Raw genomic sequence first — 15,374 nt, forward strand, 5'->3', positions numbered from 1 at the left:
GAAAAATGTGATTTATCTAAATGAACTAAATGAAGTTGATCCACTCAGAGAGAGAGAGAGAGAGAGAGAGAGAGAGAGAGAGAGAGAGAGAGAGAGAGAGAGAGAGAGAGAGAGAGAGAATAAATTGGGAATTAACCCGATTTCAGGGAATAAATTTAACAATTTTTTTGCAATGTCGATGTCGATCGTATAGCACTGATTGATCAGTTTTCCTCACAGTGACGTAAAAATGAGAGAGAGAGAGAGAGAGAGAGAGAGAGAGAGAGAGAGAGAGAGAGAGAGAGAGAGAGAGAATAAATTGGGAATTAACGTGATTTCGGAGAATAAATTCAAATTATTTTGCAATGCCGATGTCGATTGTCTAGCAGTGATTGATCAGCTTTCCTCAGTGGCGTGAAAACTGAGAGAGAGAGAGAGAGAGAGAGAGAGAGAGAGAGAGAGAGAGAGAGAGAGAGAGAGAGAGAGATGCCTCGGAAATTAACTATTTTCGAGAGTAATTTAAAATGATTTTGCATTGTCGATACCAGTCTTCTAACAGTAATTGATCAGTTTTCATCAAGGTGGCGTAATAGATATGACTATATATATATATATATATATATATATATATATATATATATATATATATATATATACACAAACTTCCTAATGAATATCGATGGATTTTTATCGTTTTTCAAATCTAGTTCGTTTAGTTCTTTTTTTTTTTTCAATTGCTTTTCTGTTAATTATTTGCGTAATCCAATTACACGTTACCACAGAGAGTTTTTGTTCTTTTTTACCGCCGGACAAAATATCTAAGTATCATCTTATTTCAGGTTTATACATTTAGTTTTCTTTAACTAGAATCTAGCATATTACCCAACGATTCCACAGCCATTTGATACAGCATTTCTAAGATGACTATTATGAAACTAGTGTGTAGCATAGTACAGAAAATATTATTTTTGAATGGAATGAACTTACAATAAATTACGTAAGAAAAATACGAATTTGTTATCACCTGAAAATAAAATCCCCTTCAGAGTATCAAAAGTAACAATGACACCCCCACGAAATTAGGGTGTAGCGTATGTACTGAAAATATTATTTTTCAATTGACTGAACTTACAATAAATTACATAGGAAAAATACAAATTTGTAATCACCTGAAAATAAAATCCCCTTCATATTATCAAAGCCCTTGACCAAGGGCTTCTGAAACTAAGACAACCATACAATAAAGGTTTAAATGTTTAAAGGCCACTCATGACTGGCAGGGGCAAGAGACAGTGACATTGCCCGATCGATTAGGACAATGCCCTAAAGACTGACCATATATACATATGATCAGCGCCCAAAACCCCTCTCCACCCAAGCTACAACAAGGAGGGCCAGGCAGTGGCTGCCAATGACGCAGCAGATAGACTTGTAGGCTCCCCCAAACCCCCACCCCATCCTTAGCTCACAAGGATGGCGAAGTTGCAGCGACCAAAGAAACTTACATGTTTGAGAGGGACTCGTACCCCAGTCTGGCGTTCACCAGACATGGACGTTACCACATCGGCTACCACAACCTTAGATACGCAATGATCAGTACAGACAAATTCAATTGTCCGCAGTCACTTAGCAAGCACCACTTTCCCAGCGTAGTGCGCACATATGTAAGCGTGTCGTTAGCAATGAAAATATGGTGATCGTAAGCACCATCACCTTAAACCCTTATTGCACTGTAATGAGTAAGTATTACATGGTTTTCTCATATAATGCTAGTTAATCTCTTGAGCCGAAAGTTAATGAAAACGTCAGTTATAACGGACACTTATTATCTACTGTATTCTTAAGGAAATAAGTTAAGAAACGACTATTTGATCTAGTGTATTATACATGGTGTATTATACCTTCAACCATCATGTGAACGTCTATGGCTAATTGTAGTTTATAGTTTAAGGGAAAGGAAATGTTGAAATTCAAATTAATGATGCAGTTAATTCGAACAGTCTTGCCTTCTCCAACACAAGTATTCTAAAAGTTTTATTCCATCTGTGATCAAATTATGGAATGATCCTCCTTATCAGACAGTTGAATCCATGAAATTTTAGAAGCTGAAATTTACAGCTAATGTTATGTTCAACAGACTTACATAAGTCTTCATAGTTTATATATAACAGATCTATTTTAACGCTGTTACTGATCAAGATATCTTCTTTTCTTTATTCCTTACTTATCATATGGTTATTTTTTTGTCCATTATGTTATTTTTTCATGTTGAAGCCCTTGGGTTTATAACATTCAGTTTTTCCAGCTAGAGTTGCAGATTAGCAAGCAATAATAAAAATGAGCTTCTGGGTAAATAAGCTTCCAGTGTAATGTCACAATAATATAAATTATAAATAACATGTTTATTTTATTTTTTGGATAAATTTAGAATACTAATGGCAAGGTGATCTATTTGATTTTTGTAATTGCCACACGGAAGTCCATGTATGCTTGTAAATGTTCTTATATATATATATATATATATATATATATATATATATATATATATATATATATATATATATATATATATATATATATATATATATATATATAGCCAGAACACTAGCTCTTTATAATATACGGGAGATTTGTTAAGTTATTGGAGGCCATACTACCGCCATTCCATGCCCCTCTCTGGTCCTAGCTTGGGTGGAGAGGGGGCTTGAGCGCTAATCATATGTATATATGGACAGTCTCGAGGGCATTGTGCTGCTAGTACATTATCACTGTCCCTTGCTTCTGCCATACATGAGGGACCTTTAAACCCATTAGACATTATGCAAAAACCTGATCAAGAAAACACTAACCCAGAAAACAAATAACTTGAGTAACGAGATTGAATAGGTTTCCTTAGCCCATACATAACCGAATACCTTCACAACAAAGCAATAACGGCTAAATTACTTAAGAGGATTGTTTAATAACAAAGCAATGGGGGCATTGTTAAGCTAAGTCGTACTGACGTCGTAATTAAACGGAGAAAACAAAAATTCTCTTAATGGGCTGTATATTCTAAAACAATAAGGATTGGTATCACGAGGTTGATTCTCTCTATCCCCCTTCCCTCCAACTTCCCTTCCCTTCCCTTCCCTTTCCTTCTCTTCTCTTCTTCTCTCCTCTTTCCCCTTCTCTCTGATATATTGTAAGATTTCTAAAATAATAATGATTGAAATATAGAAGTTTATTCTTCCTATCCCCCCTTTCCACCTTACCTTACCTTAATTCTCTCTCTCTCTCTCTCTCTCTCTCTCTCTCTCTCTCTCTCTCTCTCTCTCTCTCTCTCTCTCTCTCTCTCTCTTTATACACACATATATATTTTATATATATATATAAAATTTATACATACATACATATATATATATACATATATATATATAATATATATATATATATATATATATATATATATATATATATATTGTAAGAATTCACATGTAATTAAACGGAAAACCAAATTCACTTAATGGTCTGTATATTCTAAAACAATAGGAATTAAAATAAAGTTTACTCTCTCTCTCTCTCTCTCTCTCTCTCTCTCTCTCTCTCTCTCTCTCTCTCTCTCTCTCTCTGATATATTGTAAGATTTCACATTTATATGTATATTGGGTCTCCTGGTGCAATGTTAGGACGCTGAATGCCACCCGAGAGTCAAGAGAAGGATGTTCTTGTTGGCGTGAATGGAGAAGGATATTGAAAGGACGGAAAAGGAATGAATGAAAATAAAAAAATATTTGTTGGAAGTAGGAAAACACACATGGGATACATAGCTATACATATCTTAATGGAATGGAAGTACGTAACTGTGACTTTATTTATCCTAGTTTGTTTATTCATGTATCCATATGACATCCATACATACATAGGAGAAGGCCACTCCAAAATCAAAAAATTGTTCTCTAGTCTTGGGTAGTGTCATAGCCTCTGTACCATGGTATTCCACTGTCTTGGGTTAGAGTTCTCTTGCTTGAGGGTACACTCGGGCACACTATTCTATCTAATTTCTCTTCCTCTTGTTTTGTTAAAAGTATTTATAGTTTATTTAGGAAATATCTATTTGAATGTTGTTACTGCTTTTGAAATATTTGATTTTCCCTTTTTTCCTTTCCTCACTGGGCTATTTTCCCTGTTGGGGCCCCTGGGCTTATAGCATCCTGCTTTTCCAACTAGGATTGTAGCTTAGCAATTAATAATAATAATAATATTAATAACAATATCCAATTCGATACGTTCCACTTTTTTTTGGCAATATATCTCTCCTTAGCTGACTGTATTTAAAGTTTTTAAAGGCCACTCGTGAATGGCAGAGGCAAGGGATAATGACAATGCCCTAGAGACTGACCATATATATATATATGGTCAGCGCCCAAGCACCTTCTCCATCACAACTAGGACCAGGGAGGGCCAGGCAATGACTGCTAATGACTCAGCTGGTAGGCATATAGGCTCCCCACAAAACCCGTTATCTTTGGTCACAAAAATGAATCTTAAAACGATCTATAAAGTTGGGTTTTTAAGATAAACTACCCTTTTTGGTGTCTTCACAAGTGGAAATGTTGATAAACTACCCTTTTTGGTGTCGTTCACAAGTGGAAATGTTGATAAACTACCCTTTTTGGTGTCGTTCACAAGTGGAAATGTTGATAAACCACCCTTTTTGGTGTCGTTCACAAGTGGAAATGTTGATAAACTACCCTTTTTTGGTGTCGTTCACAAGTGGAAATGTTGATAAACTACCCTTTTTGGTGTCGTTCACAAGTGTAAATGTTGATAAACTACCCTTTTTGGTGTCATTCACAAGTGGAAATGTTGATAAACTACCCTTTTTGGTGTCGTTCACAAGTGGAAATGTTGAAAATCTTTAGCATCCTTCTAAATTAGATATCTATGATTAAGATAAAAATGACAAGTTGAAAGAGAATTCTATGGATTGCTGCGAAAAAATTTGTCTTAAAGTGCTAGAACAATCATTTTTCTCAGACATCTGTAAATGAATATAAATAGCTTGATTGAGATAGCTATTGCGCATATAACTGAAAGGTAAAATATGGAAAAAATACGAACCTCTATAAAAGCAAATAATTAGATTGATTATGCCAAATAAGTCAATCAATCAATCAATAAGGACTTGCTTTTATCGATATATCTTTCATCACTGTCGTAAGTTATTTTCATGGAATGATACTCGTTGCCCATTTTTTGTGACATTTTAATGACGAATTGCTTAAATCTATTATTATTATTATTATTATTATTATTATTATTATTATTATCATTATTATTATTACTAGCCAAGCTACAACCCTAGTTGGAAAAGCAAGATGCTATAAGCCCAAGGGCCCCAACAGGGAAAAATGGCCCAATGAGGAAAGAAAATAAGGAAATAAGTAAATGATGAAAATAAATTAACAATATATCATTCTAAAAACAGTAACAGCGTCAAAACAGATATGTCCTATATAAACTATTAACAACGTCGAAAACATATATGTCATATATAAATTATAAAAAGACTCATGTCAGCTTGGTCAACAATTGAGAAGTGTTAAAAATAGTCCAATTTAACAATAGATGAAAAAAGGAACAGTTACACTCCTAAATTGAAATACTTTAAGTACTATAAATATAATACTCTTGAAGTTCCTTTGCATTACTTAAGAATTCTTAAAATTATCTTTCCAATTATATTATCTTAAAAGCTATCTACTTGGCCATTGCACGACAACTCCTATTACCCGTAGTACTTAATTGCAAATGGTATTACTATGTGAATACATTTGAAATGGGTTTCATTAATTTTTCAATAATTGTATAAATATATACAATAAAGCAATGATGAACGACTATTTTCATTTTATCTAAATTTTACCTATAATTAACCCCTGAACTAGTATAAGTAACACATACTTAGAATTAGCTCAGTTATTTTACGTCATTGATACACATAAATATAAATATATATATATATATATATATATATATATATATATATATATATATATATATATACATATATATATATATATATACATATACATACATATATATATATATATATATATATATATATATATATTATATATATATATCCACTGAAGGACAACGGCCTCAGACATGTCCTTGATAATGTCGGGGATTGGCCCAGTTTTCATCACCACGCTGGCCACTGCGGATTGGTGATGGTGCGAGACTTTAGTCTGATTGCTCACAGCAAACCAACTTCGTAAGGGTGGCCCTGACTAGTATAACTTAGCTGATCACGGCAATGCACAAACTTTTTCATCACGGTAAGGTATCCCCACTCAGAATGAAATATATTTGTGTGCATATATTATAAATGCATAAAAATACATTGTATATATATATATATATATATATATATATATATATAAAATATATATATATATAATATATATAAAATATATATATACATATATATATAAAATATATATATATATATATATATATATATATATATATATCTATATATATATACATACATATATATATATACGTATGTGTTTAATATATATATATATATATATATATATATATATGTATATATATAAATATATATATATACATATATATATATATATATATATATATATATATATATATATATATATATATATATATACAGTATATACACACATAAATTTAAAAATTATGAGAAGACAATTCTCATGAAGCATTCTTACATATTTTCGGCTTTTGAAAAATGATACCAACTTCGCAGCTAAGAAATGGAAAAGAAAACAACGCTCCTCGGCTAATTCGCAACCAGCGAGATTTCAGCAAAATTCGGGGATAAAGCACTCTAATTACTTCGGGGGAGGGGGGAGGCGAGGGGGGAAGGGAAAGATTGAATAGAGGAGAGCATTGGAGGAAATATCTAGGTTCCTCCCCCCCCCCCTCTTTTTGCACCAACCTAACCTAGATGAATCAAATAACCCGTGAAATCCCACCAACTAAATCTCAGGACAAAGGGGGAAATTCCTCTCCTCCTGATATACGATGTCATTTCGCCGAAAACTTATTTCCCCGCCCTTGAATCAGAAAGGACGAGGTATTCTACAGGGGGATGCACTGAATTCTGCACAATAATTCCCCTTTAACATTCGCCAGAGTACAATAGGTGTCGGTGGATAAATTGCATTGGCAAAAGAGAGGAAATAAATAAGAACACTCTGCCCTCGGGCTGTCCTCTCTCTCTCTCTCTCTCTCTCTCTCTCTCTCTCTCTCTCTCTCTCTCTCTCTCTCTCTCTCTCTCTCTCTCTCTCCGGCTTTCATTCCTTCCCGATATATATACACATTCCCTGCCTTGTATGCAAACACCTTGTGTGCTTAATACGTACATACGCAGTCATACACACACACAGGGGAATTCCGCACGGAGCTAAATCGATTGCGGACGCTTTTGCAGTTTATGCAAATAGCCAGGATAAGTCCATTTAGGGCTGTCTTTTTCTATTCTCCCCCTACCACTCTCCATATCTCTCTCTTTCTCTCTTTTCTCTCCCCTCTCTCAGATGTCTTTTCTGTTACTCTAAACTCCCCAACTTTATGGATTTTACATTTGACATTTCCTATCACTCCGACAGAAACCGCAAAGGAAATTCATCTCCGAAGGAATAACTCGCCAGAGGGACTACACTCGGATGCATTCGAGGGGGGTTTGTTGCTGGGGGGCTAAAAAAGAGGAACTGTCTCCCCACCAGTACTTTTCTGTCTCTACGCTGCTGTCTACTCTCAGTGGTACGTAAGTTTGGTTGTTGCTCAAGCAGTACTTTTCATCAGCATTGCTTGGTCAAGCTGCAACCCTAGTTGTAAAAGTAAAATCCTACTGGAAAATATTCTAAATATTTATATAGATATGCGGGCACAGGCATTCTACTCTTCCCACCCTCCCTATTTCCTAACTACAACTGCTGGCTTGACAATTTGTGGGAGTGTGGTTTTCCAATGTACCTCTCCGTTCACCAGATTATGACTACTCCCTCTCCCTCTGAGCCTGACAGGAAAGAATATATATACAGTATATATTTATATACATAGCCAGACACCTGCTCATTATTACATAGGGAGATGAGTAAAGATATTAAGCATGTCTCCTGAAAAAGCTTGCCATTAGATCAGCAAATGTAATTAATAGGTATATTATTAACAAAATAACGGGGAAATGTTATTTCACATTAAAAAAAAAACTAATATTCTTCACTCTCAGCCATTATGTTAAATAAGAAGCGTTAAACTCCATAAAAAAAGGCAATTAAATAGTATTAAAACAAAACCTTTATCATAAAATGCCTTCTAAGGCATGTTGCTACCGAAAATAAAAAATGAATATAAACATTATAAAAAGGAAAATAGGTGGAAAGGAAAAGGCATAATGCGTACAATAAACCACATCCTCAATTGTCCCTCGAGTTGCCCTTCATGTCAAATACAGCTGTCCAATTCCATAAAATAAGGTATATATATCTCTCGCTCTACTTCCCACTCACAAAAATATATACAAATAAATATTTATACACATATGCACAACACACACATACATACATATATGTATATGTATATACATATATACATATACAGTATATATATATATATATATATATATATATATATATATATATATATATATACCTACATACATACTACACCATGTTCCTCTGAAGGGAGTGGCTATGGAGGATGTAATGGAGACCTTTATGTTCAGAGTGCCTTCTAGGAAGTAAAAAGCTATCTTTTACTCATTTACACACACACACACACACACACACACACACACACACACACACACATATATATATATATATATATATATATATTATACATATACATATATATTACATATATTTTTCTAAGCGACGAGCAATATACCCCATATACACACCAATACATAGATACTTACGTTTGCTTGCCTATACTTTATTTCCCCTTAAAGAAGATAGTAAGTGTTAACATTGTTACTCCTAGAGATTCTATTACCGTCCCTGTCCATGCCTGGTCAATCTCTAGAGCATTGTCCCTCTCCATGCCTGGTCAGTCTCTAAGGCATTGTGCTGCTAAGATATTGTCACTGTCCCTTGCCAGGTCAGTCTCTAGGGCATTGTCCTGCTAAGATATTGTCACTGTCCCTTGCCTAGTCAGTCTCTAGGACATTGTCCTGCTAAGATATTGTCACTGTCCCTTGCCTGGCCAGTCTCTAGGGCATTGTTACTCTCCCTTGCCTGGTCAGTCTCTAAGACATTGTCGTGCTCAGGCATTGTCCTGCTAGGACATTGTCACTGTCCCTTGCCTAGTCAGTCTCTAGGACATTGTCCTGCTAGGACACTGTCACTATCCCTTGCCTGTCACGCATGACTAATAAAATTACACCAAGAGTTAACTTCGTTTGGTTCATTCGAGTATATTAATAAAATGACAGGTCAGGTGCATCTTGCTTTCATTCCATTCGAGAATAACCTTCAAATCTTTAATGATATCATGCAAGTTCATGTTCATGAGCTCAGGTAAATCCCTCCGGTTTGCCAATAGGCTTAATTATAATTTCTATAATCTTGTCTAATTTATTCTGGTCTTCCTAAAAGTGCATTTTACTGTATAATTAGGATATTAAATAATTTCAGGACATTATTCTCTTGTTCAATATACACATACGTATTTTGAGTGAGGATACTTTAACATGATGAAAGGATTTGTGTATCGCTATGATCAGCAAACCCATACTAGGTTGGTTTGCCGAGAGCGACCAGACAAAAGCTTCCCACCATCATCAACCTGCAGTGGTCAGCGTAGATGAAAATTGACTAAATCAGTGACATGAATATGGACATGTCAGACATTTATCCTGCAGTGGACTGGAAACGGCTACATTTGTTGTATTTTGAGTAATTGTAGTAAAAATGATAAATATAATCAGATTACATGCGTGTAATCCCGGTGGTCCTAAGGATATTTAACTTTAGTGCTTCTCTAACCACCTGCCACTGTCCCCGACAAAGTATTCAAGAATAAAGTTCCCGTAGTCCGACCTCCAGTACATTAGAAGGATCGGGTCCAATCTTGGTCATTTCAACCTTATATAACATTACGATATTTTTTACGGTTTAGTACACCAATGACAATAATAATTTCATCGCGGCGATTACATTAACAATGATACACTTGCAAGTAACTGAGAGCCACGAAACGTTCGAGAACGTTCTTTAGTGCTTGTCACGCAAGCTACGCATGCACCTACTGTAAACGACGAAGTATTGGACAAGGCTTCTCTAGCCCAAGGCCAATATATATTGGCCTTGCTCTAGCCATTCCCATGACCGTAGATAATTTCATCGCATCAGTTTAAAGGTGGCTCATGAATGGCAGAGGCAAGGGACAGTGACATTGCCATAGCAAGCAGGACAATGCCCTAGAGACTGACCATATAGTATATGATCAGCGCCCAAGCCTCCTCTCCACCCAAGCTAGGACCAGGGAGGGCCAGGCAGTGGCTGCCGATGACTCAGCAGATAGACCTATAAGCTCCCCAAAACCCCCCAACCTTAGCTCACAAGGATGGTAAGGTTGCAGACACTAATGGCACTAACGAGTTTGAGCGGGACACGAACCCCCGACTGATGATCACCAGGCAGAGACGTTACCAATCAGGCCACAGCAACCCACCAGTCTTTCAAATAATACTGCTCTAAATAACAGGGTCTCCTGTGCAGTAATAAACGGCGATCAGGAATGTGTTAAGTACGGGGCCCTGCATTGAAAAGGCCCGGATGAGAGTAGTCGTAGTAATGGATACAGCGATAAGTTACGTTGGCTATACAAACTAGTACATTTTAGCGATGGAAAGATCATATTGGGCAAGCATATATATATATATATATATATATATATATATATATAGAGAGAGAGAGAGAGAGAGAGAGAGAGAGAGAGAGAGAGAGAGAGAGAGAGAGAGAGAAACAAAAGTATCGCCATATTACATACACCTGCACATACATACGCATGAAGGGGGTGGAGGTTACGTGTAGGAATTTAGATATGTTTCCCGATGAAATGAAATATACATATGTAGGAAAAATATAAAATTAATTGTACACTATAAAAGATAATTGATAAAATGTAATGCCGTATAGTTTTTGTGCGTTCTTCATTTCTATCATGTAGGCCTACTAAAGCAAGAGGACCTTCAGCACGCACGAAATATATTGCCATTAAGTTATTCCTTGCCTATAAGAAAATTATTCTTTAACGTATAATATATTTGACCTCTAACATCAAATTATGCTTTACAGCAGACTCATTATACTACGTCTATTCCTTGATTTTGCAATTGTAAGTCAACCAGAGCATATACCGCTTTTAAAAACAGATACAAACTCTAAAAGTTAAACCTCACTTAACCAGCAATGTTACGATTTCAAATACTCCCATCTCCTCTTTTCAATCTCTTCTAAAAAACAGGACACGTGAGAAATATCAGAGATGAAACCGTCGTCCAAGTTGTTCCTAAAACTTACCAACTTCCCACATTCCATGCAATCAACCAGTATCCATCAGCCTAACAGCAATCATTTCCCACAACTGCAACAGAAGCCTGATGCTGCTGTTGCTGTTCCCATCACCGCCACTCCCTCTGCTGATGGCTTCTGTTAACGGGTAGATAACACCAAAGCTAAAACGGTTAAGGTCTACCATTGACTCGGGAACCCCTATGTCATCAAGAGCGATCACTATCACAGCACAAACTGACACTCTGACTTATTTAGCAATGCCACAAGGAATAGCGAACTGGGGGAAAGCTGTCCATCCACTCGGGGATGAAAACAAAACATTGTCTGAGCGACCGTGTGAAGTGTCACGTGCGCTTGACAGCTAGTAAAAAATGAAAATGGCCATTAAAAGCAACACCGTCTTCATTACCTCCATTGAAAATCATTTAAAATTACAAACTCATTGCCGTCAACCAGCGCCGAAAATAAAGCGTAAGCGAGCAAGTCATCATCAAATAGCGACTAACGTACAATCGAAATCATCGTTGTCGTCATCATCTCCACTCAAAAATACCCAACCACCAAGTTCCCTCAAGTACTCCACCGCCAACAACCTAAACAACTTTTTAAACCCAACCGCCGCCGGCGGCAGCCAGCGTCAGGAGGGACCACGCAACCTTTAATGGGGAGAAAATACTAATCAAGTACATGAAGAAAAAAATGGGGGACATAACGACATTCATAGAGGCATCCAATCAACATTCAAGATATTCATTCAAAAATTCCTTTTCAATTTAAACTGTAACGGTCTCCGGAATGTCAGCCAATGGAAGCCAAGATATCCAATTACTTGTTATTCATTGGTTCGCGCCGAAGCCGTCACACCCAACAGAATTGAGACGTCCTTGACAAGAACGAGGAAGGGTAGGTGGGCAAGGGGGGGAGGGGAGAATGACGAAAGGTGGGGGCGGGGGTGGAGGACCCTTTGAAACGGGAGGGCTGTGTCATCATAAACTCGATCGTTATAAAATTTAATTATAGCGTCCGTGAATAGCAACGGCTGCATTCAATTTCGGCAGGAATTTAGAGCCTTATAATCATTCCAATTTACTCTTATAGATACCACCTTCCACCCACTATTTACTTGACGTAAATTCAGCACACACACACACAGAGAAGGAAAATATAGATTAATAATTCGCATGCACCGTCGTTATATTTATGAAATAAATTCCTGGATGTATTTGAGCAAATCACTTCTGCATTCATAAATAGTCTGTAGGTAGTAGGTTGCTCAGGGCACCAGCCACCCGTTGAAATGCTACCGCTAGAGAGTTATGGGGCCTTTTGACTGGCCAGACAGTACTGCATTGGATCCTTCTCTCTGGTTACGGTTAATTTTCCCATTGCCTATATATATATTATTATTAATTGCTAAGCTACAACCCTAATTGGAAAAGCATGATGCTATAAGGCCAGGGCCCCCAACAGGGAAAATAGCCCAGTGAGGAAAGGAATCAAGGAAAAATAAAATATTTTAAGAACAGTAACAACATTAAAACAAATATTTCATATATAAACTTTAAATAGCCTAGCCTATTCTGTATATATTCTCCTCTGCCCTCATACACCTGATACACTAAAATTAGCAAACAATTCTTCTTCTACTGCACTACTTGTTCAGTGGCTACTTTCCTCTTGATAAGTGTAGAGGAGACTCTTTAGCCTTGGTAAGCAGCTCTTCTAGGAGGACACTCCAAAATCAAACCATTGTTCTCTAGCCTTGGGTAATGCCATAGCCTCTGTACCATGGTGTTCCATTGTCTTGGATTAGAGTTCTCTTGCTTAAGAAAACATTCGGACACACTATTCTATCATATTCCTCTTCTTTTGTTTTGTTAAAGATTTTATAGTTATATAGGAAATATTTGTATTCGTGTTGCTGTTCTTAGAATATTCTTTTTTTTTTCTTGTTTCCTTTCCTCACTGAGTTATTTTCACTGTTAGAGCCCCTGAGCTTAGAGAATCTTGCTTTTCCAGCTAGAGTTGTAGCTTAGCAATCAATAATAATAATAATAATAATAATATTAATAATAATAATAATAATAATAATAATATAAAGAAAGTTGTGGATGAAGTTTTTTTTTTTTTAATCAAGCAGTATCCATCATTAAATATGGCGCAAATGAAAGTAAAGGACTGTATTAATAAGACAAAAGAGTGGTCAAGGTTTGTGATTTTGATTAACTTTTTTTTTTAAGTACTTTGGTGGGAAGTATCTAATAAGTAAGCGACATAAGAATGCATTTGAAAGTTTTCTGACTTAGTTCCTTTTGAATTTGAATAGACCTTGTCCATGGTTAATTACACACACAGACATATACAGTATATATATATATATATATATATATATATATATATATATATATATATATATATATATATATATATATATATAAATAAGCCATATATATTTTGATATATTAATGTCTGGATTCTCTTAACGACCTCGGGATCAGAGCCCCAGGCGAAATCTCACAAAGACAAGAGCTTGGCTCCGGCCGGGAATCGAACCCTGGTCGGCAAGCTTATATAGACAGTGACTAACCCATTCGGCCACGAAGGAAGATAAAAGTCAATGACAATTCTACTATACTTATACCTGTCGAATTCAGGTATTTTGTACTTAGAATTGAAATCAACCCATCTTCACCATCGTAGCTAATTGGTAGTTTGTTACTTGGCATTCAATTAATGATAAATTTTGCACATTTTTACGTGTTTTTCATATTCAAATAAGCCATATATATTTTGATATATTAATGTCTGGATTCTCTTAACGACCTCGGGATCAGAGCCCCAGGCGAAATCTCACAAAGACAAGAGCTTGGCTCTGGCCGGGAATCGAACCCTGGTCGGCAAGCTTATATAGACAGTGACTAACCCATTCGGCCACGAAGGAAGATAAAAGTCAATGACAATTCTACTATACTTATACCTGTCGAATTCAGGTATTTTGTACTTAGAATTGAATGTGCAAAATTTATCATATATATATATATATATATATATATATACATACATATATATATATATATATATATATATATATATATACATATGTATATATATATATATATATATATATATATATATATATATATATATATATACATTTATATGCGTACTTACACAGAACATTTTGGTCTTTTTCATTTTAAACTGTTATCCTTTACAATTGTTTGTGTCCACTGTCTCTAGGCGTCTTTGGAAGTCCAGCCGTAATTCTTTAAGCAATTAATATATTAGAGAAAGAGAGCAAAGAGTTGAGTCCATTTAAAAATAACTCGCGTTTAGGCCTCAAGACAAAATGCAAAAAGCTCACATTTCAAGGCTGTCATCTAAGCCTATCATGATATAGTTATTCTAAAGGTCAGTTTAAAGGTGACTCATGAATGGCAGACGGAAGGGACAGGGTAATGTCATAGACACTGACCATATATACATAATGACCAGCGCTCAAAGTACCCTTTCCATCACGTTAAGGCCAGGGAGGGTCAGGGAATAGCTGATGCTGACACTGCAGGTAGACCTATATGCTCCCCCAAGCCCTCCATCCTTAACTCAAGGATGTTGAGGATGTAGACACCACTAGAAACTACAGTATCGAGCTTGAACGGGTCTCAAACCCCCGTCCAACAGATTGCCAGGCAGGGACGTTTCCTAAAGGCTGCCACAACCCTTATGAGTTTGTTATAGCTAACTTGGTAATCAGATTGCCGTAAAGATATAGAATCAGTTGTGACATAATTTCAGCTGGTTTTCATGACGGTATCCCTTCCTGCCACATTCCTTCGC

The 15,374-nt window shown here is 36.0% G+C and overlaps 1 protein-coding gene across 1 annotated transcript in view; it reads left to right on the forward strand.

The window, feature by feature from the left end:
- Positions 1–11,588, forward strand: part of LOC137657374 (parathymosin-like) — a 24,855-nt gene extending 13,267 nt beyond the window's left edge. The window contains exon 4 of the mRNA XM_068391710.1: positions 11,488–11,588. Coding sequence (XP_068247811.1) covers positions 11,488–11,588 — 101 coding nt within the window. The remainder of the gene's footprint in view (positions 1–11,487) is intronic.
- Positions 11,589–15,374: the final 3,786 nt, after the last annotated feature.

The sequence above is a fragment of the Palaemon carinicauda genome, chromosome 18 (genome assembly GCF_036898095.1).
Source record: "Palaemon carinicauda isolate YSFRI2023 chromosome 18, ASM3689809v2, whole genome shotgun sequence".
Classification (NCBI taxonomy): Eukaryota; Metazoa; Arthropoda; class Malacostraca; order Decapoda; family Palaemonidae; genus Palaemon; species Palaemon carinicauda.